Source organism: Sminthopsis crassicaudata, chromosome 4, assembly GCF_048593235.1.
Source record: "Sminthopsis crassicaudata isolate SCR6 chromosome 4, ASM4859323v1, whole genome shotgun sequence".
Taxonomy (NCBI): Eukaryota; Metazoa; Chordata; class Mammalia; order Dasyuromorphia; family Dasyuridae; genus Sminthopsis; species Sminthopsis crassicaudata.
The window spans coordinates 118,660,731-118,684,190 of record NC_133620.1 but is presented as its reverse complement, the minus strand read 5'-3'; the positions used below and the strand labels follow the sequence as shown (position 1 = coordinate 118,684,190).

General features: G+C 34.0%; 1 protein-coding gene across 4 annotated transcripts in view; it reads left to right on the top strand.

The window, feature by feature from the left end:
* The window catches only part of FAM120B (family with sequence similarity 120 member B), a 121,993-nt gene that overhangs the window by 19,819 nt on the left and 78,714 nt on the right, over positions 1 to 23,460 (top strand). For all 4 annotated transcript variants that reach the window (XM_074309276.1, XM_074309277.1, XM_074309274.1 and 1 more), the window contains exons 3-4: positions 828 to 1,008; positions 13,032 to 13,133. In XM_074309276.1, coding sequence (XP_074165377.1) covers positions 828 to 1,008; positions 13,032 to 13,133 — 283 coding nt within the window. The remainder of the gene's footprint in view (positions 1 to 827; positions 1,009 to 13,031; positions 13,134 to 23,460) is intronic.

The following is a 23,460-nucleotide window of genomic DNA, read 5'->3' as shown; positions in this document are numbered from 1 at the left end:
CAGAATTAAAATTTTAGTTAGTGTCCAATTTACCAAGAATTAAGCTTTTCTAAGAAGATTAAAAGTGTTTATCCCTTTTGAAATAACTAAAACAAGAAAAAACAAAACAGGGAAACAATTTTTGTAATTGTGCTCTGAAAAGAGAACAAGAGACAAGACTTTTTAAAAAAGCTTTCTTTCTTAAATCTGTTAAAAGTATTTTCCATTTCTTGGTCACCTTCAGTTTGTCAGATTATCAAGTTAGCACAATATGATAATGGATTAAAATAACTTTAAAAATCTATTTTTACATATTGCTGACCTTCAAATTACTAAAGTAACTTATCTTGCTCTGAAGGTAGTACTAGTGAATTAAACTTCGCGTTTTGTCTAGGCTCAGTAGAGTGAGAACACACTTAAATATCCTTATAACTCATCTACAGTTACCCATCAACTTTAACAAGTCTGTATTATTTTATATAACAAAAAAAAATCTCATTTATTATTTCACAGTTTATCTAGCATTTATATCTTCAATGAATAAATGAAAGATTTCATAGTTCTATTTATTTTGTATAGAAAGTTGTGAATTTACTCCTGATATAATATGACCTGGCAAGGGATGATATCTTCTTTTGGGGGAATCATCCTTCTAGATTAGTCTTTTCATACTGCAGTTAATGAGATCTAAAGATTGAATGATTAATTGGTCTCTTTTGATGTTCCCAGCTTTTTTTCGGGATACCAGGATTATGTCTTTCTAACTTTGGGGCACAGATCTACTCTTTTTTATTTACTATTTTGTTGTCAAAAAGATAACCAGTTTTGTTTTGTTTTACTTTGAGAAGATAGCTAAGGAACAACATGTCCAAGCTGAAAACTACCTGGTATACAATATCCTAAGTAATGGAGAGATTGAATGCAGCAACACATTAGAAGATGAACTTGATCCAGAACTCCCTGGCCAGGCACTTATTTTCCGTCCTATTCGGCAGCATATTTACTCACTCTTGTTGGAAGATAGTAAAGGTAAGTTTTAGCAGCACTATATAAAGCTGAAGTCTGAGAAGCTCCCCTGACCTACTCTAGTGAATTCTTTTAATTCATAGAGGCAATTAAATAAGTTTAATTTTGGGGTATAATCTTTCATTGACATTATTGCTTACATCTGTATAAAATTTAGGGTAAATGCTGTGAGACATTACATATAATTAGTAAACAATCAAGATTCATTAAAGTCCATTTTTTTCTACAGCTGGTTACATTTACATCCTTTAATTTTTAAAAACATCAAATCTTTTTATTCTTTTCTAAAAGCACAATATGTGTTTATTATTAGAGAAAAAAATATTTATTTAGTCTCAACTAAAAACATTTTTATAAAATAATTTCACAAAATATCTAGCTTTTTTTTTTCTTCTCAAGAATGCTTGGAGCTTTGCCTTTTTAAAAAATTAACAAGATATGAGAGATGGGTTTCTATTTTGGATCTCACTGGGTTGTCATAGTATTTTCTCTTATCTTCATTCTCTCACTCCAGGTCCTCTGTATGACTCAGGACAAATCACTCAGCCTCTTTGCTCCCTGAGCATGGGATGAAAACTTGGAGAGCAATTCTGCCTTAGGAAGGAAATAGACTGTCTGTCCCATATCGGTGTCATCACATATACACCCACATTTTTCTTTTAACAAAATAATGACTGTCTCTCTGTCTTTCTGTCTCTCTCCAATGTATATTTGTGAGTGTCTCTTTACATATATGCTATATAGAAAGACATTAATATGTCAGTGGAGATTAAAAATATTCTCTATATTTTATATAATTAAATTTTAACCCACAGTTTTTCATGATGAATTAAAACCCAGAGAGAAAGAGTTTCTGAGTAATTAATAATCAATTTATTAAGTTAGCCAGCAACCAGTAAATTTTCTCAGTAGCCAAAAATCTCAAGAAAGATCTTGAAAAATCTTAAATTCCTTCTGAAAAGGAACGTTGCTGACAAGTGAAAATCAAACTTGATTAGTAGACATTTAATGAAGAACTGCACTAAAAGTCTTTAGTTCCTCTTGTAAAAGCTTAGCTTGATGGTGAAAAACATCAGCTTCAATGCATTTGGGCCAAGGAAGCCATTTCTATCTCAATCTTTCTGAGTAGTTTTCTTTTTCATGAGCTGGGTTGTTCTAAACCCTATTCTAAGGGATGAAGGATAGCATATTCCTTCCCCAGGTTTTGAATCAACCAGACTGGACTTTCTTTATACTTTAAATAGAAATCTCCCTGTGAGAAGGGGTCTTACCCAACAAGGCATGTGCCTTGATGGCTAGGAGCAAATCTTATCACTCAGCCATGCCCTTCAGAGATTGACTGACCTTTTCAGGAATTCATTTCACAGAAATGAAAGGAAAAGAATAAGTATTTCTCTCACCTTTCATTATGCACTAGCAGGGCAGCTAGGTGGTAAAGTGGATAGAGCACCAGCCTTGAATTCAGGAGGATCCAAGTTCAAATTTGATCTCAGACACTTAACACTTCTTAGCTGTGTGACCCTGGGCAAGTCACTTAACCCCAGCCTGGGGGAAAAAATAAATAAAAAAATAAGGCAGCATCATTATGCACTAGCAAGAAGAATATGGAATAACTCAAGGAATGGTGATAGTAACTATAATCATCCTTAAATGTTGAGCCCAGTAGGCATAATTTACTTTGAAGGATGAAGTTGGGGCAAAAGAAGTTCAAGAACACCCTGTAGTTTGGAGCCAGCTATACCTGGGATAACCCAAAATCTACCTCCAATTCAAAGCACTGGTGCTAATATAGACACTGATTAATACCACATGGTCAATTTTTTGACAATTTGTTTTTACATGAAGTGTGGCCTAAGAAACATATTTCATCACAGAAGAGAAAGTCCTTAATAGGGTTTCTTAATCTTTTTTGTGTCATGGATCCCTTTAGCAAGTCATTTCCCAGAGTAGTGCTTGTTGACTTACATCCATAATGGAAGGAATTGCTAAAAGAACTTCATTAGATTAATTTAGATGTTAATAGAAACAAAGTAGCTTTTTTTTTTCCCCATCCAAATCTATGGATCCCTAAAATCTGTCCCAGGTTAGGAATACTTCCTCCATAGAATATGGATCAACTGCTGCTCTTGTCGAAGTACACCAATATTGTGTAATGCAAATATTAAAACCAGAAAATGATGTTAGCAAATCCAGAGATAGTGATGTTAGAAATATCTAAGTATAGTCAACTCTTAAATATCTGTCTGTTGGTTTTCTATAACTATTTTTTAAATATTCAGCTTTATTCCTTACATTACCTAAGTTTCCCAAACACTTCTCACTGCTCACAGAATTCAAACTTTTTTAATGTTTATGCTCACCAAAGTCTAACAAAGAAAGTAATAATGATGGCTAAAATAATTCAGATAATGAAATACTGAAAATAACATTTACATTACTTTTGATCTTTGTACTTTGAGATCATTTGTGCCTTCCTGTGTATAATTGAGAATAGACGCTATTAATTAAAAAATTAATTAATGTGATTTGTCGAGAAAAATTTCTTTCCCTATCAAACCATTTCCATAAATAGATGAAAATAATAATGTTGATTTAAAATATTTTATGAGGTTAGCTGAATTTTTTTTACTTTTTTTTTGTTCTTTATGAATTTAAATTTTTTTGAGGACAATTTCAGTATCAGTAATGTGGGTTCTTTTTCCACTGATGCATCTCCCAAGTTATTCATACCCACTCAGCCTGATTCTCATCTATTCTTTTTTATATATCCCTTGTAGAGAATTCACCTGACTATTTCAGGGATGCTGGTGGAATATTTTGTTGCCTATATTTTCCAATCCTATTCTATTTGCTTTATTGTACTATGTAAGTTATTAAAAGCTCTGAGTGGTTAAGAAAAAGTATTTTTAAAAATAATATTCTTCCTTTCTAAATTGGTTTTTGCCTTCCTAGGCTTCTGCTTCTTCCAACTCTTAGAAGATTCTATAAGTTATTTTCTCATTGCTTTTGATTTCCTACATGTCATGTTTTGAAAATAAATTATTACTGGCTTTAGTTCATAACTTTTGCTTATGTTGTTCTTAAGTACTCTTTGCTTATACTAAGTCTTAATGTTATAACTATTAATTAAATTCATAACTTAATAAATTTGTGAAGAAATAATGATTTTGGAGACTTTATGTTGGAAAGTGCAGTGAAAAATGTATCCTGAGTCTCACACTTACTAGCTATGTGACCTCTGAGAAAGTTCCTTTACTTCACTGAATCTCAGTTTCTTCATCTGCAAAACTATACCAATAATATATGAAGTACCTTTCTCACAGGTTTTGCTTTGAAAGCCTTGTAATAATGTGCATAAAATGCTTAGTAAATCCTAAAGATCCCAGATAAATGCCAGATATTAAGCAGCATTTATATTGCATCTTAGTTTACAAAGCCCTTTCCTCATAACATTTCTGTAAGGTAGATAATGCAGATTTCCTTATCCCTTTTTTATAGATGAGAAATGGTTCCAGAGAAGTCAATGGATTTGCCCTGAGTCACATAGTCAAGGCTAAAGCACAGATCTTCTGATATGAAGTCTAATATTCTTTCTATCAAAATAGTGTCTCCCTAATATAATGGTGAAGTAGATAACAGAGCCATACATTTCCATATGGAAAAAATCTTAGTCATCTAGCTCCATAACATTTCTTGCTTTCACCCCTTCCCTCTGTTCACAAATCACCATGCTAAATTCATAATTTTGTCCAGACTATCCCAAATAGCCTCCTAATTGGTCTCTGTGCTTCGTCTCCCTTTTTTAGCTCATTCACTCCAGTACTGCAAGAATGATTATAGTAAAACAGGACTTTGTTTCAATTTTCCTTCTTAATAAACTTCAGGGGTTTTCTGTTATATCTGTATTTCTCTGCTTGGCATTTAACAGCCATCCTACCGCATCCTCAGGACTGCCTTCAACGCATTCCTTTCCTCTACTTCTTAGAATTCCTAGTTTTTTCCAAAGCTCAGCCTATGCTTCACTTACATGAATCAAGCACTGCCTTCCCACTCTCCCCTCAAAGTTTTTACTTTGTATATATTTTGCTTGTATTTACACATAAATAAGTGTTATCCTTACCAATAGAATGTAAGCTTCTTGAAGGCAAGGATTGTTTCACTTCTCTTTTTGTTCCCCTTAGCATAGTGCCCTGGTATAGTAGACACTTAATGAATTCTTTGTTGATTGATCTAGAGAAAACATACTCAGAGATCAAATGGCTTCCCTAAGGTCACAAAGCTGGTAAGTAGCAGAGATGGAATCTAGAACCTAATGTTGGGTTCCTTCCACTCAACTGCACTAAACTATGGAAAAGAGATACTTGACAACTTTAAAGGGAAAGTGAGTGACACACATGAAATAGTTTTACTGGAAAAAATAATATTGTAGAACATAATATTATGGTCATTTATAACCTGGGTACATGTTTACTCCTTTGTATGCTAAAGATTTCATCATGTAAAAGAAAGGGTTCACTGTCTAAGAAATGCCTTTTTTTCCCCAACTGACTGAGGAACAAGTAAAAAGATAAGTCCATACACATAAATATTTTTTCAGTTCATTCCTGTCATAACATAAGCACTTAATTAATAATTTTTGTTCATTCATTCATGTTGATATTTTTAATGTTTTCTTTTCATAACACATTTTCATCCTGTTTTAAATGCCTTGTAGAAAATAATCTTTAGTGTATTTATGGGAAATCTGGAAATGATTGAAATGTTAAAATGAAAGACTTTAATAAAATTCTAGAAACCAATATTGCCTTTTAGAATATCATTTTAGATTTTGCTTCCAATAAACAGGCATACCTTTTCTTAAACAAACCCAAAAGATGAAAATACTGACTTGATTTAAAAAAAAAAAAAAAGAAGTTATTTTTTTCCATTTGCAGGGTTTGACTCCAAATGCATTTAAATGTCATTTGCTTTGTATTTGAGGGAAATATACCTCTAAGGGTATAATTTTAAACTAAGTTGGAAGAAAAAGTTTCAGTTTTATTAAGCTTATGTAAATTAGGTTAAAATAATAATTAAATAAAATTTATCAAATTTTACTAAAATAGATTTGGGGGGGGTGGTTTTATTGTGGAACCTGAAAAGTTATATTTGTTAAGCTTGTGTTTGTTCATTCATTGACTAATAATTCATTAATACTAATTAGAACCGTTAAAGCAGCTGTATATTTAAACATTGCTATTATTGTTTAGAATTTTAGATTGTATACTCCAAAAGAGCAGAAACCACACCTTGTTTAGTTTAGATTTGAGTGGGTTTAAAACTGCTACAAGTTCCTTTGTCTTTGGTGTGCTCCTCTTGTAGTACCTTCAAGTCTTTTTCATATGCTGCTTTCTGTATGTCCTTTCCAGTAGGCCTGTCCTTATCTGACTGGAACTATTCTTCTTTCCACCATCAAAAATAGCTCTGCTTTCACCTAGTTATCATCTTGGCAAAGATGATTAAGATTGATATATTTATTGCCTTTTTTAGGAATATTAAGATTTTTTAGCAGGAACTCAGTGACTAAAAACAATTAATTGGTCAGTAATCATTTATTAAACACTTATTCATTCAGGACTGTCTCCAGTCTTTCTGACCTAAATCTGGCCACTGGACCCAGATGGCTCTGGAGGGAAAAGTGAGGCAGGTGATCTTGTACAGTCTCACTCCCTTAATCCAACTTATTTGCATGTGATGGCATCATCTTCTTGATATCATGGTCCTCTTAAAAGGAAGGACAGCAACAATTAAATACTTAACTATGTGCTAGGTATTGTTTAGCTCTAGATATACAAAGAAAGGTTAAAAACATAGTCCTTGCTCTCAAGAATTTCAAGGATCTAATGAGAAAGATAGCATATAAACAATTTATTTATAAACATATAGAGTTTAATAATCCACAGATGCAATGTAATCTCAGATTAATTTTTGGAGGGTTGGGGAGATCCTGGAATAGTGGGATTTGAGCTGAGTATCTTAAAAATATGAAATAACTCAAATAGTTCAACTTCATGCAGATGATAGAAGATATTTTAAAGCTTAAATAGTGCTACTCTTGATTGATTAGGATTGAAAAAAAAAATCCCAAAGGTTTCCTTAAACCACTTAAATGTCTTTTATCTGTCTTGAAACAAACCACATACCCTTGTATGCCTTTCTTCCTCAATTTAAAATGTTTTAAATTGTTTCTCCTTCTCACTGCCCCTCCTCAACAAAAAAACTTAAAAAAAATTATTCCCACATTGGCCATATCTAAAAATGAATGTCTCATTCATCATTTCTCTGGGAAGAGTGGGTGATGTGAAATAGCACCATCCTTAGTTTCCACTTTGAGACTAATAGCTGCTATAAATATTTTCATTTAAATGGATACTTGATAAGCTTACTTTTTAACTTCTACATCTTTGGACTCTCAGGCATTGATCCATAAAGCATTAGCCAGGTATTTAAAATCCTGACTTCCCTGATACTATTTGTATAACAGTTCTTGGTTCCTCTTCCCAGTAGAGATGTGACAGTCTTAGCTTGTAGAATGTTACATATAGTGTCAGATGTGTTTACTTTTGCATTTGTTTTATTAAACTGTTTGTTTTCTTACAAGAGAAGGTTCAATGCCCTTAAGAGCAGAGGAATAAAAGGGTCACATAGGGAAATAAAAAGCAAAATGAAAGGCACAGATTTTTAAAGAATAAGAAAGGAAAAAGAATATTTGTTGTGTGCTACAGTTGTGCTGATCAGAAGAAGAATTGTCTATATATTATATCAAACCTCTTTACTGTAGTATTTGAGTTGCATCTGTTGTTCACTCCCCATATACTCAGTTGAATGTATACTGTGTACTAGGTAGCTAAGTAGCAAAAAACAAAAATAAAACTATAAATGTACACAAGTTTCAGGCCCCTACATCTGTATCCTTGCCATCTTCTGATTAAGTGCCTAAATCACTTTTTATAATTTTAAAAGTTATTGGGCAGTAAGGGAATCTAGATTGTGCAAAAAGTAAATCCATTGTCTCTTTTTCAACCTCAGCCACAGCTAGGTAATAGTAATAGAAAAACTGCATATTCCAGTTAATAGAAATAGTTCAAAAGAACAATTCCTATAATGAACTAAAAAATGATAAAATATTTTCTTTTATCATTCTATCCAGTTATATGGGTTTTAATCATGAATTCTCATTAAGGGCAAGGAGAACTTGGAGAGTTTGGGAATGTCAGGTAATTGACACAATTTGAATAAATAGAAACTGTCAAATTCATTGCCTCTTTACAAAACTTCCTTTAGATCATCTGAGTCATAGGAATGTCTATTTTCTTTAAGTATTGGCCTTTAAGCCCTGAGGATCATCTCAACTCAGACTCTCATTGGGGAAATGACTTCCAGAGCCTAGGATACATCTCCCTCAGAGAGTTAGGCTGCCATTGAATAGCCAGCAATACCTATTGAAAGTCATTTAAATTAAGCCCCCCATTCTATGTGTTCTCTTCTAATATCACTTCAGCATCATTTAACCAGTTAATATCAATAAACTTTTACCAAAAAGGTAAATATTATTGCAAAGGTAGAATTCACAAAGCATTCTTCTTCAATATGTGGAAGCTCACACTCCCCTCTACCAATTGGTGCTCTGGGAGAATTAGCTATAACTACTAGCAATCTCTTTAAACCATTCACTCCACCAAGTTCATTTGCCAATCAGCATTGTTGTGTTTTTTGCTGCTTTCTGTGCACTTCTGGGTTGGTTTAAGCAGGTTGCCCAAGACTTCTCTTTTCACTGGTCTTGGCTGTCAGTAAAATCAGACATGGACCCTTAGCTCTTCTGACCTTTAGAAGCTCACAAGGTCATAGCTTTGTTCAATACTGTTTCAACCAAGAGTAGGAAAAAAACCGACATAATAGACATGAAAAAGCAACCATACCATATACATGGCTTACCTGGTGGCCTGTCTGGGGCGTTTTCTCCCTATTTAGAGCCTGACCACACTCCTCACTTGAATGCAGCCAGATAAGAGAGAACCTAACTCATCTGGTTAGTGCCTTTTTGTAAGCATTCTTATCTGTGGCTCAGAAGCCCATTGAAAGGAGGTTCTTCTTCAAACAGACTTGAAACAATATCTTGAAACAATCTCTCCATATGGGGATTATATGAGCAGAGCATTTTCATAAGGACAAGGCTCTAATTGGCCAATCTCAGTCCCTTGTTACATAAGGATTTAATTTTTTTTCAAATGCTTCTACAAGAAATCCCTGTATTTTGTTTTTCAGATGCTCAGACAATTCAAAATTAATTTTAAATAACCACATTTGTATGAGTACAAATATAGGAAACTTAATTTTTCCTCTCTGTAAAATCTGTGGGCTGTTTTGTATTGTTTTTTTGCTATCTTTTGCTTTTATATCATCTTTATTTCCAAATATATTACTTTTTCCTCTCCTACCCAGAGAGCTAACCTTTATAATAAATGACTTTTAAATCAACAGAGAAAAAAGGTAGCAGTGCATAATTTGAATCTGATAGTCCTTACATTGTTCTGTAATTCTTTTTCCTCTGCAAAGAAGTGAGGAAAGTGGACTTTGCTCTCTTTATTTTAGAATTAGACTTGGTCATTATAATGATGTAACACTTCATTTCTTGTTTTTTCTTCCATTTACATTATTGTCATCATGCATATAATTTTCCTGGTTCTAATACCCTCAATTTGTATCAGTTCACATAAGAATTCCTCTTCTTCTCTGGGTTCTTCAGATTCATTGCTTCTTAATATTTCTATATCATTCCTATTTGTTTAGTTATTCCCTATTCAACCAGCTTCCATACCACTAGAAAAAGTATTATTCAAAACAATTAACAGGCATTTAATTTTGGAGGGAAAGGCAATAGTAGCTAGGAGGTGGAGAGAGTGTAAAAGGGAAAGGAATAGATTTCTACAGAAATTTACATTTGAAGAGTTGCAGGAAGCCAGAGATGTTAAAAGGTGTAAGTGAAAATGGAAAACATTCCAGGTATGAAGGACTCAGGGAGCATGGAGATAGGAGTTGGAGAGATTCGTTCTGGATATATAGAACTAGAAATCATCAACTTAAAGATGATAATTGAAACCATGGGAGCTGAAAAGATCACAAAATTAAGAGAGCAGAGAAAAGGGCGGAGGACAAAGTCTTGAAAGACACCTGCAGGATACTGTTAGTGGTTATGATGTGGATAAAGATTCAGATAGGTTAGTGGAGAACTAGTGTCATGAAAATCCAAAGAAGAGGAAAGTATCCCGGAGAAGATCTACATTGCCAAATACTTCCTGGAGATCAAGAAGCTTGAGAATTGAGAAAATACCCATTAGTTTTGGCAGCTGGTAACCATAGAGAAAGCAGTTGTAATGGGTTGATGAGGTCGGAGGCCCTACAGCAGAGTGAGAAGAGAGGAGGTGAGGGTACCTAATAGAGATTACTTTTTCCGAGGAGTAATACTAAGAAAGTGACAAGTGATATAGGATGATATCTAGCAAGAATATTATAATCTAGTGAGGGTTTTTTAAGGATAGAGGAAATGCAGGCATATTTTTAAAAAGAATAATGCTAAAATGAAGTGGTGTTTTCAACATAACAATATAGATAAGGATTGAAAAATTACTTCTGAATTTTTCCAAATGTTAAGAGTCTTGACATTATGCTGATATTTGGTTGTTTAAAGTTTTTATCTGGATATTTAGTATCTTGTAAATGGAGTAAGAGTCATGGAAACAGAATGCTTGTGTGTGTGTGTGTGTGTGTGTGTGTGTTTATATGTAGAGAGAGAGAGGTTTGTCTTTTTAGTGAGAGTTCAAATGTTTTGTTTTCATATTGCATCTTGCATGAAGACAGAAGGCAAAAGTTAGATTAGAATACAGTTTTTATTAATCCCATTGATTGTTGAAGGCAGCATTTTCTGTTATAATACAGAACCAAATTGTTCTTTTTAAAAAAGAAGAATCTGAAAATATCTGCACCTATATTACTGCTAACAATTTTAAAAATTAGCATAAACCACTTGACTATTATAAATGATAAAATTACTCTCATTTCTAAGATTAGTAAATTAAATTGACCCTCACATTTATGCTGTCATTAGAACTTCTGATTGAATCATGTGTCATGGTACAGAATTTCTATAAGATTAACTAAAATTTGAACATTAAATCCACTTTTATAGTTAGCCAGATAGTGAGGTAGCTGTTAGACACAGATTGAAGTATCTTAATGACAATGTCACATAGTCTACCAAATTTATCTTTTAAAATATATATGTGTGGATGTGTGTGTGTGTGTATTTCATTTCTGAAGGGCACTTTTTTCCTATTTCTACCTCCTATCTATTGAGAAAGAAACTCAGATATCTTAATCCTGTTACACATTGACTATCACAGAAACACTGTTTTAATAGCAGGCAAATAAATGATAGCTTTTAGTTTCTGCTTTGTGCTCAGCTCACCTTAACACAATATGTTTCTTCATCTATTCTCATCTAGATATGATCATAAAATATTTTGCAAATAATATATATATATATGAAAAAAGTTTCATCTGTGTGATCTTTTAGAAGAGGCATTTGCTCAAATGGCATAGCAACAATAGTTCCAAAGCATTCTTCTCAGAAACATGGGGCTTATTCTTCAAGGAAGACACAGAGACTCAAAGGGGAAAGAGAATAGGCATGATCTTAAAATACAGTGATAGTGAAACACCCATTTAGGAGACAAACAGTTAAGAACATAGGCTTCAATCTATATACTGAATATCAGTTCTTTGTCTGGAAGTGGATAGCACATTTCACCTTGGTCTTTTGTAGTTATTGTTGGTGGCTGTGTTGATCAGTGTGCCTAAATATTTCAATGTTGTCTATTAGATCATCATTATTATATAAATTGTCCTTCTCTTTGTGTTTACTTAATTTTGTATCAGTCCATGAAAGTCTTCTCAGGTTCTTCTGAAATTAATAGAGATAAGGTAAATATCCTATAATTTTAATTCTAAGAATCAAAGAGACATTTATTATGAGCCTTTTAGGTATGAAAACTATCAACAAAAGCTTATTGATTTAAAAAAAATGTAAATTGTTGAAACAAGGAGACAATTTTGACCAAAGCAATTACTGACATTTTGTACTTTCGTCTTGTTATTTGATGTCTCAGACTTGTTTCTTCCTTGTCTTTTATATTGTATCTCAATGTTTTTTCAGTGCGAAAACTGGCCAAGGTTTTAGTATTTGAAATTTTTAACTTTTAAAACATCCCATAAAAATAATAATTTTTAAAAACATTATCTTAAAATGTGAACAAAGTATAACACTTTGGGGTTTTGAGAGTTTTCACATTCACAATCCTCATAATTCTGTTGTAAGGCCAATCTTACTGAACCAGTTTTACAAATAAAGAAACTAAGACTGAGAAATTCAGTGACTTGTTTTGATGTCCCCTAACTAGTACATAGTTGAACAAGACTTGAATCTAGATCTTCCTGCTGTGATTTCTAAATCCAGGATTTGTTAAGTATCACATTTCTGAAGGAAGAAGACCAAATAGTCACTTGCTAAAAATATCTTTAAAACACTTAGATATGGGAACCCAAAAAGAATACCAAATTGGAAGGACCTAATTATGAGCAGCTAGATGGCACAGTGGATAAAGCACCTAAGAGTCAGAAAAACTCACCTTTATGAGTTCAAATTTGATCTCAAATACATACTAGCTGTGTGACCTTGGGCAAGACACTTATCCCATTTGCCACAGTTACTCATCTGTAAAATGGTACCACTTTAATATCTTTGAAAAGAAAATCCCAAATGGGGTCATAAAAAATCAGATATGACTAAAATAACTCAACAAGACCTAATTGTAACCCTGCTGTAGCTATGAAATCTAGATAGAAAACCTCAAGGGTTTTCATCACACTCCCAACTATAATGAATGTCAGTACTCATATATACTTTTTGATTCAATTGTTTTTTTATTTAGATGCTTGCAGCTCCTGTCCCATAATAAAGGAATGGTTTGTATACTTTGGGAATCAGCTGAAGCAGCCGGAACTGGTACAGCCCATAAAACTAGACATCCCAGGTAGGACCAAAATTAACATTTTTAGAAGTATTTCATATTAATATAATTTATCATATATTCTGTAGTTCCAAGATGACTACTTCACAAGAAAAAAAAACAGATGTTAAAATATAAAATGCCCTTACATTATCAATATTTATAGCCTTTAAATCAGTTTAAAAAAAATTTTTAAGTACCTTGCCATGTGGAACTGAATTCTTATATTGGATTGAAAAAGTGGGATTAAGAAAAGGAATTTTGAGAGTAGGGAAGAAGGGAAAAGATGGGTAGAGTGAATGTCATATGTGAAGAAGAGAGAGACTACCAGTTTGTCTGGATTGCATAGTATAGGAAGGTATATGAGAAATATCCAGTAAGGCTGGAAAATTGGGTTGGGGCCAAGTTGTGTAGGGCTTCAAAAGTTAAAAAACAAGAGTTTGTATTATATTATACTAGGAAAAGGAAGCCTTTGGAGGCAATTAAGTAGGGGAGTATAATGTCAGATCTAGTTAGCTTAAGAAGAATTATTTTGGCATCAGGATCTAGATAAAACTAGAATGGGAAAAAGCTAGAAGCAGACCCATCAGGAGGCTGATACAGTAGTTTAGGCAAGAGTTGATGAGACCCTGAACTAAACTAGTGACCATGTGACTATAAAGGGTGGTCAGATTAGAGAGCTATTATGGAAGCAGAAATAGCAAGATTTGTCAATTGACTTGGTATGTTGGGTGAGAAAGAATGAGGAGTCCAGCATAATGCCAAAAACTGGGAGACTGGAAGAATAATAGTGCTTTTCAGAAAAATGATGAAGTTTGAATGAGAGTAGAGTTTTTGGGGAAAGATAATAAATTTTACACGTTTAAGATATCTTCAGATCATTAGGTAGTATTATTATGATAATATGGTTTGTTTTTCTATATGTGTGGGTGTATCTGTAACTCATCTGCATAGAAATAGTAGTTAAACTGGGACACTGATGCATTGTTGGTAGAGTTGTGAAAGAATCCAGCAATTCTGGAGAGCAATCTGGAACTATGCCCAAAAAATTATCAAACTGTGCATATCCTTTGATCCAGCAGTGCTACTACTAGGCTTATATCCCAAAGAAATACTGAAGAAGGGAAAAGGACCTGTATGTGCCAAAATGTTTGTGGCAGCTCTTTACGTAGTGGCTAGAAACTGGAAAATGAATGGATGCTCATCAATTGGAGAATGGTTGGGTAAATTATGGTATATGAATGTTATGGAATATTATTGCTCTATAAGAAATGACAAGCAGGATGAATACAGAGAAGCTTGGAGAGACTTACTGAAGCTGAGTGAAATGAGCAGAACCAGAAGATCGCTGTACACTTCAACAACGATACTGTATGAGGATGTATTCTGATGGAAGTGGAAATCTTCAACATAAAGAAGATCTAATTCAGTTCCAGTTGATCAGTGATGGACCGAAACAGCTACACCCAGAGATGGAACACTGGGAATTGAATGTAAAATGTTTGCACTATTGTCTTTCTACCCAGCTTACTTATACCGTCTGAATCTAATTCTTATCATGCAACAAGAAATTTGGATTTACACACATATATTGTATCTAGGTTATACTGTAACACATTTAATATGTATGGGATTGCCTGTCATCTGGGGGAGGGAGTAGAGAGAGGGAGGGAAAATTTGAAAAAATGAATACAAGGGATAATGTTGTAAAAAAAAAAAATACCCATGCATATGTACTGTCAAAAAAATTATGATTATAAAATTAATTTTAAAAAAAGAAATAGTAGTTAAAACTACTGAAACTAATGAGATTCCCAAAAGAGTATAGAGGGAGAAGAGTTCCTAGAACAAAACCTTGAAGAACACCACACTTAGATGGTACAATCAGGGTAAGGAGCTAACGGACTGATAAGGAGCAGTTCAGTCAGATAAAGTAAAAACCAGAAGACAAGAGAGAATATCCACAGATTAGTTGAGAAAGATGAGAATTGAGAAGAGATCATTAGATTTGGCCATGAAGAGATTATTGGTAACTTAGAAGAGAGTTTAGTTGAGTGGTGAGGTCAGAAATCTGATTATAAAGAATTGAAGAGTTAATGGAGAAGAGAGGAAGTAGAAGTGGGGATTGTAGACATTTTTTTGAGGAGTTTGAGAAAAGGAGGAAACATTTAGGACAACAACTTGAAGAGATAGTAGAGTCTAGTGAAAGGTTTTAAGGGAGGAGAGAGATTTGGGCATGTTTAAAGACAGTAGATGAGGAATCAATAAAAAGGGAAAGGGTTGGAGATTTAAAAGAATGGTGATTGTTGAGAATACAGTCTTCTGGAGAAGATGGATGGAGATGAGATCCTATATAGATTTGACCTTGGGAGGGAGAAAAGGCACATATTTTTCTCCAAAGATTTGGGGAAAGTAGTAGAGTGGGAGATTATATCAAAGGGTTTTGAGATGAAAATAATGGGAGAAGAATGATCTCAGTTCTCAGAAAAGTAAGAGGTGAGGTCCTTAGCTGAAATGGGGAGAAAGAAGATAAATTTATTGGGGAAAACAAAAAGATTAAAAAAGGGAATAAAACCTGTTTTTCAGATTTAATAGAAAGATAAACCATGAAGAACAGGAAGAATTATTCAACTCTTATTTTCTATGTTGTATGTGTCAAAGAGAACAATCTTTAAATTAAAAAGAATAGAACAACAACAACAAAAATGACAACCTGGGAGTTGAAATCCAATTTAAGGAGGGAGCTATAAGACAATATCTACATGACCTTAATAGAGCTAAGTGAACCAAATCAGAAAGTATTAAAAGATGGGGGGAAAAAAGCCTGATAGATAAATAGATAAGATTATTGATCCAGTCAGGAATCTTTGGAAGATCATAGAGAATTTGAAGACTGCTGAGGCAGTGACTTGCCCAGGGTCACACAGCTAGGAAGTGTTAAGTGTCTGAGGCCAGATTTGAACTCAAGTCCTCCTGACTTCAGGGCTGGTGCTCTATCCACTACGCCACCTAGATGCCCCCTTTTAACACAGTTTTCAACAAAGTTTCTTTCTTATACTGTTCTTCTGGAGAATATAGAAAAGTGTACACTAGACTTTAGGACAGGTGGCTTCTGATCCAAATCCAAATGCTGATCATTAATAGTTATAGGTCATCCTAGAAAAAAAATTAAATTGTTTTATAGATGTTATTCTTTTCATTTATATTGTTATAGGCATTATGTTTATTGTATTCTTGGTTCTGAGTGCTTCATTTTTCTTCAGTTCATGTAAGCCTTTTCTACTTCATTGTATTCATTATAGTCATTGCTCAGTAATATTTAACTCTCAGTCAGTAAGTATTTATTAAGCACTTACTATATGCCAGTTACTATTCTAGGAATCCAAAGGAAGGCACTCATATTCTAATAGAGGAAACAATAGGAAAAAAAATATACTAACAAGATTTATACAGTATAAATAGAACTTAGTTCATTACAGTGATGTACTGCAATTTGTTTAGCCATTCTCTAATTGATTGGCCTCTTAATTTGTTTCTAGTTCTTTGTAACTAATATAAATATTTAAGTGCCTGTGAGAACTTTGTTTTTATCATTGATCTTAGAGTATATGCTTCTTAATGGAGTCAAAGAGTGTGAACATTTTAATTATTTTCTTTGCTTGGCCACAAATGGCTTTCCAGATTAGTTGAACTAATTCCTGTCTCAATAGTATATTAGTGTGCTTATTTTTCCACAAACTCTCCAACATTGAATATTCCCATCTTTCCAGCCAATATTGATTAATTACCTATTGCTTTGTCCTTGTTTTTGAAGAAGGCCAATGACATCATGATAGTGAACTGGATTTAAGTGAGACAGAGTTGCACAGGGTTGTCAGCTTCATTGTCTCTTTTAGAGTTAAAAAAAAAAAACTCCAGTGGCCAGTTGGAAGTCATTATGGTGATGATGCGGTGGATGACCTCAGTATCTTCAGAGTCTGACCAAGTTCCAAGCTTCCACAGTCAGTGCCTGCTTCAGCCTCCTTCATGTTTGTTAGAACAAATCTGCCCATTCCACTAGGGAAAGTTTTCACATGCTTGAAGTTATGCTTTCCTAACTCACTGAAAGTTTGTGGCCTGTTAGTTTCTTAACTTAACCTGTCATCCTGTATGGTTGAATGGGGTTTGGCCACAGCACAGGCTGTGACTTCTTGGAGCCACAGATGAAAGTTGAGTGCCAAGCAAATAGCAGAATTGGATGAACAGCCCTGAAAAGGGCTCAGCAAGCCCTTACCGCAGGGCTGTCAGTCCTCTCTCAGTACCCATATACCCCAAATACTTACTAGTAGGTCCAAAAAAACTGGGAACACAAAGACTAATGAAAATATCACATGTAAACAGGAAAAATGTATCTGTAGTCATCCTGCTAAATTTTGCTCTGACCAGACCATATCAGAAGTATTGTGCTCAGTTCCAAGCCCTACAATTTTGGAAGGACATTGAAAGCTAGAACATGTCCAGTGGAGGGTGAGTGCCATCTGTAAAAAGAACTGGAGATGTGTAGGTTGGAAAAGAGTAGATTTTAGAAGAAACTTGATACCTTTCTTCATTTGAAAAACTATCATATAGAAGAAGGGTTAGATCTCTTTTCCTTATCCCTAGGCAGTAAGATTTAAGGATGATATAAAGAAAAACTTCCTAGTATCTCAAAAATAGCAGTACTTTCCAGACCGCTAACACTGCCTCTAGTTTGGCTCCCCACAGCCATTATTGAGAGATCAAAAGGTCTTTGGGGAGAAGGGCTGCCATCCCCATCACCATGAGCATTAATTACCAACCAGTTGCCACTAAAAGGCAAGTAAGCCCAAGAATAATAGGAAGACCACGAGCTCTGCTTCCAATCTAGCCCCTAAAGCTTTTATCTAAGAGAACAATAGTTACAGAGATATATCCTGTCAACTACAGTCACCACTACTAAAGGTCTAGAAAACAAAATCTCAACTACCATAATCCTTGGCATTGGCAAATGGTTCAACATGAGTAACAAATATGATCTTATTAATAGAAATTATATGAAAGAAAGTATGTAACTATCTGCTTTGCCTCTCCACCCTGAGAACCAAGAAGCCTTTCTGCCTTACAGCTAGAAGCTCTGTGAGTATTCTCTCTCCTTATTAGAATGTGAACTCCTGGACTCTCTTGGAATTTCTTTTTGTCTCACCTGTACTTTGCATGTAAGTACATAGTGTTTTGTCATTGAATCAATTAGTCATGATTATATGGAGCCAATCAAAAGGAGTTACACCAGATAGTAGTTTTCCCTTTTCTTAGGAATCTTCAGACAAAAGCTGAATGATCACTCAAGATGTTCTAGAGAGGATTCTTGATTAGGTATGTTTAAATTAGACAGTGTTCCTAATATCTTATAGTCCTAATGTAGGTACTTTATGTGTCAAACTGATGCTAGAGAACTAGCCCAAAGTCACATGTATAGTATATGGCAGACCTAAGATTTCCATCTATATCTCTCTTACCCAGAGCCCCTCCAAAAAGTTCATAGAGTCTCCCAGGTTTGTGTTAACAGCTGATTATTCAGAATTAGAAGAGGAGATAGGTATGGATGACAGAACTGGAAAGGATTAATCAATTAACAACTATTAAGCACTTTTTCTGTGTCAAACACTGTGCTTGACAATAATAGTAAAAAAAAGACAAAAGTGGATAGTTCTTGCCCTTGAGGAATATACAACTTAATAACAGAAATAACATGCACATAATTATGTAAGACAAAATAGATGCAAGACAAAATGACTATTATAGAAATGTTTTACATAATTAAACATGTATAATATTACTTTGGGGGTAGGGGAGGGAGAGGAAGAAGTAATAGAATTTGGTATTCAACACTTAAAAATATTAAAAGTTGTTTTTACATGGAATTAGTAAAGAAAAAATATTGTTTAAAATTTTTAAAAATAGATGCAACATATTAGATTTAACATATATTTTTACAGTGTTTAACATGTATTGGATTACTTTCCATTTAAGGGAGAGGGTGGGAGGAAGAGAGGGAAAATATAAACAAAAGGTTTTTCAGTGGTCATTGTTAAAAAATTATACATGCATATGTTTTGAAAATAAAAAGTTTCAATTAAAAACATATTAGAACAGTAAAAGAGAGAGACAGAGAGAGAGAGAGAGACAGAGAGAGAGAGACAGAGAGAGAGAGAGTGTGTTATTACTTTAAAAAAAATAGATAAAAGATAATTTTGAGAGGAAGCACTATTAGCTTAGGAGACCAAAAAAAGCCTCATGTAAAAGGTGATGATTGAACTGACCCTTGAAAGAAATTGAGTTTTTGAAAAGATGGCAATGAGGAATGTGAAGAATAGCCTACAGAAGGGATTGAGTGCTAAAGAAAAGGTACATACTTTGGCTGGATTTCAATCCAGCCAGCACATATAATGTACGTGAAGGCTGGGATGGTAGGATAACAGAGGGCATTTCCAGTTTCCAAAGCCAAATCTCCTAACCTTGTTCAAAGGGATATAGGCCTACCTGACTCTATGAGGAAAATGCCAGTCTGTACACTGGGGAAAACTCTGCTTCATCTCAGAGTTTGAGGCCAAAGCCATGCAGGAGACTGAATATATAACATTTCCCAATCAGAAAATGCCCAAACACTTGTTTTAAAAGTGTGTGTAAAAAGGAACATTGTGTGTAAAAAAAAAAAAAAAAAAAAAGGCAGAAAAAGGACATGGGCCCAGGTTGTGAAGGACTGTAAATGTCAAACAGCATTTTCCATATTTTCTAGTAGTTAGATGGAGAGAAAATCCCAAAGGTCATCTGGACCAACTCCTGTCAGAAGCAGGAGACCTTTTTAAAACATTCCTACCAAATGAGACAGCCTATTTTGCTTCTATCTAATTTTGTTATTGGAAAGTTTTTTCATATATTGAATCTAATGCTAACTTATAATTTTCATCCACCACTCTTAATCCTGTTCTTTGGAATTAAGTAAAACAAGTATAATCCTGCTTTTACATAACATTTAGTGCATAAAATATTGAATATTAAAATGTCACATAAAATATTGAATATTAAAATGTCATTGGCTGTGAAGACTGAGTGAAATCTTCAAAGAATTTTTCTTCCTGACCAAATAATATTCTCAGCCAGGATTATAAGTACTTAAAATATGTCTCCTGCAGTCCAGCCTACACTTAACCTTTTTTATTGCATTTATTCTCCTTCACAGAAGAGTCCAGAATAAACTGGCCATCATGCCAGCAGAGGACAGGAAACTCCACCTTCCAAAACTGTACATCTGACAAGATGAATAGCTTGTCTTTATGTTGACTAGGACCCTGGTGCTGGGTTAGTTTCCCTTGGTACCTCCTCAGCCCTATCTCTAAGTACTGCATCAAACAGTTTAAGCCAATCCATTCCTTAGTAAAATCCACATTTCACAGCTCCTCTTGTCAGCCCTGTAGGGTCTATAGACCATCATGGGTATTTAAGGTTAGAAGCCAGGCGGGGTTTTCAGAAGAAGTATTTAAGTGTCTAAGAGAACACCTTCTTCCCCTTTAATAGGAAGTGAGGTGCTTCCAACACTGGGATTAAATCTACTATATAATCTTGCCAGTTTCTTAATCCTTGAAATGCCCTATTAATTCAAGTAGTCAGAACATCAGCTAAGACTTTGGGGATTCCATTTCCTGGCATTCCGAAAATATCAGGAGAATATAAACCTGGAAGAGGCAGTAATTTAGAATAAATATTTTCAGAATTTCTTTAGAAAAAAAAAATTTAACTTTATATGAAAACATAAACACAATAGAAGAGACATTTAACTTCTTGTAAGTAAAATTTTAAATTTTAATTGAAGTAAGTTTCATTCAGTAATTGTTATAAATAAATGGCATCCATTCTTTTGACTTTGACCTTATTCCATATATTTTATTTACCTAATTTATTGGGTGATTTATAGAAGTTGACAGTGAATTTCTTGTATGAGACATTACAGATCTATCTTATTCTCTGCCATAGAAATAGTAGACATTTTTGCAAATAAACCTAATTTTGAAGTTAATAAATTAATTGGGAAGTGTCTGCTTAAAAGCATACAGTGAAGACTACCTGCAATGAATGTAATACCTTCATCAAGCAAATATCTCCTATTGGTTTACATTTTTTATAAATCTGGATTTTCACAGATCAAATTTCCATAAAGTGGGAGCTACCCATATAAATTAGGTCTAATAGGTTTGTAATAGTTGATTTATTTATCATTTATTTCTAAAGTATTTATAGTCCATATTTATATGCATTAGATTCTTTCATACAGTGTATGTATAGCACTTCCATAAAGCAATCAGCACCAAATATAAGCATAGCCCCATTTGAGAGTATGACTAAGGGTGATATGAAGACAAGCTGAGCATGCTCATGCACAGGCCTCTGTCCAACCCATACAACTGCAGTAATTACATATGTTCTGAAGATTCCTTGAAGCGCTCCAAATATTGTTGCAAAGCCTGTACTGGATTAAGATAAGGGCTTCTCCACAGCTTTGAGTATTTTGATAAAATCTGCCATCTCCTCCTTGTTGGGGGATTCATCATTGTGGTAGATCAGAATCTGTCCATGCTTTCTTATACTATATTTTTCATCCTTACCTTTCAGTAAATCTTCGATAAAGGATCTATCCAGCATTGATACTTTGGAGAAACTAAAACTTTGGTTTCAGAAATTGTCTTACAGACCTATCAGAAATAGGAGTAGAAAACAGGAAAGCATTCTTCCTTTTCCCCAACTGGAAGAAATAATTCATTTCATGATAAAGGATCTCAGAATTACTGGGGGAAATTTGCCTTAGAAGAAGGAAAAGCAGAATATCACCAAGGCTAGGCAGAACTTTACTTTAAAATGCAAAGGAGAAAACAGTTAAGAGTTTGAAACTACACTGTTTTAGCATTCTACATATAGATCAGTCTTAAAGAAGAGAAGGGCATGCATTTTGGTGTTTGTTTTTAGTGATCTGTGTTGTCAATCTCTCAGAGAAGAAATATTTTTATAAAATTTTGGCATTCCATATTTGTATGCGTTAGATTCTCTCATGCCATTCTTTTTTGTTTTTTTTCCATTGCTTGAGTGTAAGTTACCAAATAAGGACCTTATTTGGAGAGAAGTTGTCTTAAGGAATTTTTTCCTATTCTGTATTCCATCAGTCAAAGTTAGACCAAACCAAAAAAAGTAGCTATCTTGAAATAAGTTACTTGGAAGTGCAGACATTTCATTTTATTTTTATTACAAGCAGCACTTCTTTTGGAAAAAAAAACACACACACACAGAGATTGTAGGAAGGATTTATATATTTATTTTCCATCTTTTTATCCTTTGAAAAATTATACTAAGAAACCAATTCAATTTAGCAAACATTAAGTGACTTTTGTGTGCAAACCACTGTGGTTGGCATTAGGAATACAAAGAAAAAAACAAAACAAAAATGCAATCCCAACTTGCTCTCAAGGAGCTTGCAATTTACTGGGATAACATATTGGGTAAAATGTGTTCATTCAAGGGGAGAGAGACCACTATCAATTAGGTAGGTCAGGAAAAGTTTCTTATAGGATTTGGCATGAACTGAGCCCTAAAGAAAGCTAGAGATGTTAAGAGGCAAAAAAGAGGAGGCTGTCCCTCAGTGTATTGGAAACATGCTATTAAAAGGAATTTCAAAGAATAAGGGATAGCAAGATGGTGCATTGAATAAGTAGTGGTGGTACAAGGTGGTACAGGCCAGGAATCAAGAGGACCTGAGTTAAAATGTGCCACAGATACTAGCTACCAGTGACGCTGGGGAAGTTACTTAACACTTATTGCCTTTTCTACATACATGTAAGCTAAGTTTGGGGAATAGCAATTAGGAAAGTCTATCTGCATTGTAGAGTGCATGAAAAAAAATACATAATAAGACTGGAAATATAAATAAACTGGTGAAAGACTTTAAAAGCTAAACTTTTCTATTTTATCTTTAGAGCATAGAAAACTTCTGGAACAGGAAGATGACATTGTCAGTCAGACTTGTATTTTAGAAAGATTATTTTGTCATCTATGTGGAGGATGAAAGGGAGAAAGGGGCTGGAAAAGAAAAAAAAGGTTGGAAAGGAGAGAGACTGGAGGCCAGGAGGCCAATTGGGAGGCTGATGCAATAATCCAAGCAAGATGTTAGAAGAGCTTGAATTGAGCTGCAAATGGAGAAAAAGTCAGATGCAAACTCTCTTGTGAAGGAAAAATCAAAAAGAATTGATAACTTTTTGTGGAAGATGAAGAAGATTGGAGGTTGGCTCCTAGGTTACGAAGCTGAATGTCT